Source organism: Plasmopara halstedii, assembly GCF_900000015.1.
Source record: "Plasmopara halstedii genome assembly, contig: Scaffold_292, whole genome shotgun sequence".
NCBI lineage: Eukaryota > Oomycota > Peronosporomycetes > Peronosporales > Peronosporaceae > Plasmopara > Plasmopara halstedii.
In genome coordinates, this window is record NW_020187213.1 from 242375 (window position 1) to 245943 (window position 3569).

The window sequence follows — 3569 nt, forward strand, 5'->3', positions numbered from 1 at the left end:
CTCGATTAGTAGTCTAAAGTGTTAATCTATAAGATTTATCATCTCATATCGTTGATTCCTGTATCAAGACAAGTGCTGCTTTGCTAAAAAGGATAAAAAGTAATTCAATGATTCACTCATAAACATTCAAGATATAAATATATTCGATTTGGACAAAAACATGAATTCGATATGATGAAGACTGGAAATAAGGTCGAAATTTGTTTTGAGTTTTAGCTTCATTTTTTTAATGCAGTCTGGCGCATGACGATGACGGAGGCACCGCTTATGATAATGGCGGCTCCAATCATACTGTAAAAGTTAATGGACTCGCCGAGAACCAAAGCATCAAGACACATGACAAAAACCACGTCAAAATAGCGCATGACCGATGCGATTCCCGCGTTAACAGTTTGGAAGCCTTTGGTGAGAAACCACTGCCCCATTAGCGAGAAGAAGGCGCAACAAACGATGGAGACAAGGAATCGTGGGTCTGTTGGCAGCTCGAATTTCTGCAATTTACAACAGTTGAAAGTGTTAGTTCCGCTAGTATTTTGAAACCAATTGTGAGCCTATTAATTCTTACCACTCCGAGAGCCCAGACTATAAAGGTAGAATAAAAAGCCCCAAACATGAGAAAGTAGTGAATCACAAGCACACTATCCAGATTTTTCATCTTCCGCATAGAAATGTATATAATGGCTTGTGAAATGGATGAACCCACAGCACAAAGGATTGCTAACATCGGTGGGCTACTTTCTAGATCTTGCGATGGGAACAAAATTGCTGGCCTCGTCACGAAAAGCACACCGACAAAAGAGGTGATTCCACCAAAAAAATCGACATAATCGATGGCTTCTCCAAGTACGATAGCCGCCTAGATCCATACATATAACAAACAGGCAACCGTTAAACTATCATATACAATACCTCACAGCCGAACGCACCAAAAAAAACGTAAAAATTGGTGATGTAAATATGATAACGATAGCGTCAGTTAGCGGCATATTTGACATAGCATAAAATGCCATTGTAGTGCCCAATGATCCCATCAAGCAGCGGAAGAACAGCAGAAAGCGGTCTTGCTGCCTAACAAACATATCGGTCTTGTTGTAATGAACCCACAACTGTGGAAAAGAGATCAATAATTGTAGGCAAGTGAGAGAAATAGAGCTGACGTACGCAGCTCATCGCTAAACCGATTACCATACGCCAAAATACGAGAATGTTAGACTTGGCGTAATGACTTGCATATTTTACGCACACCGATACGATGCTAAAGAGGAAGGCGGCAATGATAATGTATCCCAGCCCTCCAATCTTTTCCAGACACCAGGACGTACAGGATCTCGATGGAAGAACAACAACAATCATCTCTTCTTCAACAACCTTGGGCATTTCCTCAGTCAGTGTATTGGGTTTTAGTAATGGTATATCATCACGACCAGCTTCGTCATTCGATTCTGAATTCCCAGAAGATTTCTTGATGATATCTGTGTCGATTTTTTTCGCTTTAGGCGGAAGTGGGGTCACGATCGCTTGATCACGTGCGCTCTTGTGAGAGAACATTCGCTCTAGGATTAATTGATATTTTATTGCTCCGACAAGGAAGTTGTTAGAAAACAACTGCTTTGAACGTAAAACTTGACATGTTCTTTATTCAAGCACGTTTCAGATAAGATCAAAGAAAAGCAATCACTGAAATAGCCAAACGGTGTTCTCTAGATATAAACTTAAAAGTAAAACGTGTATACAACGATATTGTTTTCCGCCGTTGCAGGTAACGATCAAATTTATAGTTACATTAGAATTTTCGTACAAAAGTATTGAATGTTAGTTATAAGCTATAACAGTTTATTGATAAAAAAAAGAGCAAAAGACGACTGGGAAATAATAAAAGAATTTCTTGAATTCTATTAAGTTTTGTCGTTTAAATGACCTGGAAGTTCATTACTGTTCACGGGCTCGGCGCAAGACAATCATTGAGACTCCAGCCATAATTATACCGGCTCCAAGAAGACTTAAGAGACTCACCATCTCACCTAAGACTAAGACATCCATCGCTACAACAAATACAACGTCAAAGTAGCGCATGACAGATGCAATTCCTGCTTGCTCTAACTGAAATCCTTTGGTAATGAAAATCTGACCGATGAATGAAAAGAAGCCGCTGCCAAACAATGCAAATAAAAAAATTGGTTCCAGCAAAATCGTCATGCTCTGTTAGACATCAAATATCAAGATTCAAATCAATAAACACTTCACGGATGAACAAGACGCACCACTTTCATGACCAAAAGTGTTACGATTGAGGTACATGTTCCAACGACAAAGAAGTAGTGAATCGAAACTAGACAATCAACTTTACTAAGTTGACGAAGTAAGATATAGACCACCGCGGATGTCAGCGAGGCGCCAATAGCACAATAGGTAGCCAATGGTGGTGCCTGCTTGGTAATAGTATCAGAGGCAAACAAAAATGCAGGCCTCGTCACGAACATCACACCAATAAAAGATGTGATCCCGGCTAAAAGATCGACTTGATTAATCTTTTCTTTCAGAAAAGCAGCACCCTATAAAATTCGGTCTCAGTTAGCACTTACTCAAGCGATGAATACCTTCAAAATGACTAAACACTCACTAGAAAGAAGGTAGAGATCGGGCTGGTCGAGACAATCACAATTGCATCCGTCAGCACCATTTTCGACATTGCATAAAATTGAAGGTTGACGCCAACTGTTCCCACGACGCATCGAAGAAGCAACAGACCGCGATATTTTGATTCCACTACCAACTTTCGCTTCTTGTAGCGAGCCCAAATCTGTGTCATCACCAAAATTCTCATGATTAGTCGACAAAAAAACTACAAGGAAGCTAAACTCACGTAATTAAGAACAAGCGCAATGACCATTCTCCAGAAGACTGTTTCGTGTGATGTCACACGATGACTCGCGTACTTGATGCAGATTGATGCAAAACTGAAATTTAATCCAGCAAAAACAATGAACCCCAGTCCTTTTGCTCGTGTCATACGCAGCAAATTCAATCTCTTAATTATACTTGAAGCTCTATCAATTTCACTTTTGTGAACGTTTTCGGGTTCTGAGGCTTGCAGCAGAGGCTGTTCTTCGTTTTCAGCATCACCGGAAACTTTGGTTTTCGATTCTGGAGCTCGACGTGGAGCATCGGGTGGAAGTGGTTGCACCACACCAGATCGATGACTACTTGGAGCCATGTTGTAAAATGATAAACGTGATCCTGGATTCGGATAGCAAACCTTCTCGCTGATTGACTTGTGAGCTTTGAATATAACACCAAAAGTTCAAAACTAGAATACAATGCATCGCTAGTCTTCACACTATTTATAAATTCTTTGACTGGTTGAGGTGACAACGCTCGAAATATCTGATGGCGTTTTTATCGCTTCTCTGTACAAATTCGTTTACGCATAATATTGAAGCGATGACAATAGCTAAACAATTGCTTTCTAAAATACAGTTTTCAATGGTATCAGTTATTAGAGTAGATCTTGTCCCTACGGCTCTTCGAGCTGGATCTTTTCACCTTTGCCGAAACAAAAAAAAAAAAAA

The 3569-nt window shown here is 40.0% G+C and overlaps 2 protein-coding genes across 2 annotated transcripts; both read right to left on the reverse strand.

Annotated features, from left to right (window-relative positions):
• Positions 1 to 218: 218 nt before the first annotated feature.
• PHALS_05880 (drug metabolite transporter superfamily) lies at positions 219 to 1548 on the reverse strand (the record flags this gene model as incomplete). Its single annotated transcript, XM_024723194.1, has 6 exons — positions 219 to 491; positions 566 to 856; positions 927 to 1106; positions 1162 to 1172; positions 1244 to 1255; positions 1323 to 1548. 6 exons carry the CDS (start codon positions 1546 to 1548, stop codon positions 219 to 221), a joined length of 993 nt encoding a protein of 330 aa, XP_024574195.1.
• Positions 1549 to 1929: 381 nt separating this feature from the next.
• On the reverse strand, positions 1930 to 3214 carry PHALS_05881 (drug metabolite transporter superfamily; the record flags this gene model as incomplete). Its single annotated transcript, XM_024723195.1, has 4 exons — positions 1930 to 2199; positions 2262 to 2552; positions 2621 to 2800; positions 2864 to 3214. The coding sequence occupies 4 exons, from the start codon at positions 3212 to 3214 to the stop codon at positions 1930 to 1932; spliced, it is 1092 nt and encodes a 363-aa protein (XP_024574196.1).
• Between the last annotated feature and the right edge of the window lie 355 nt (positions 3215 to 3569).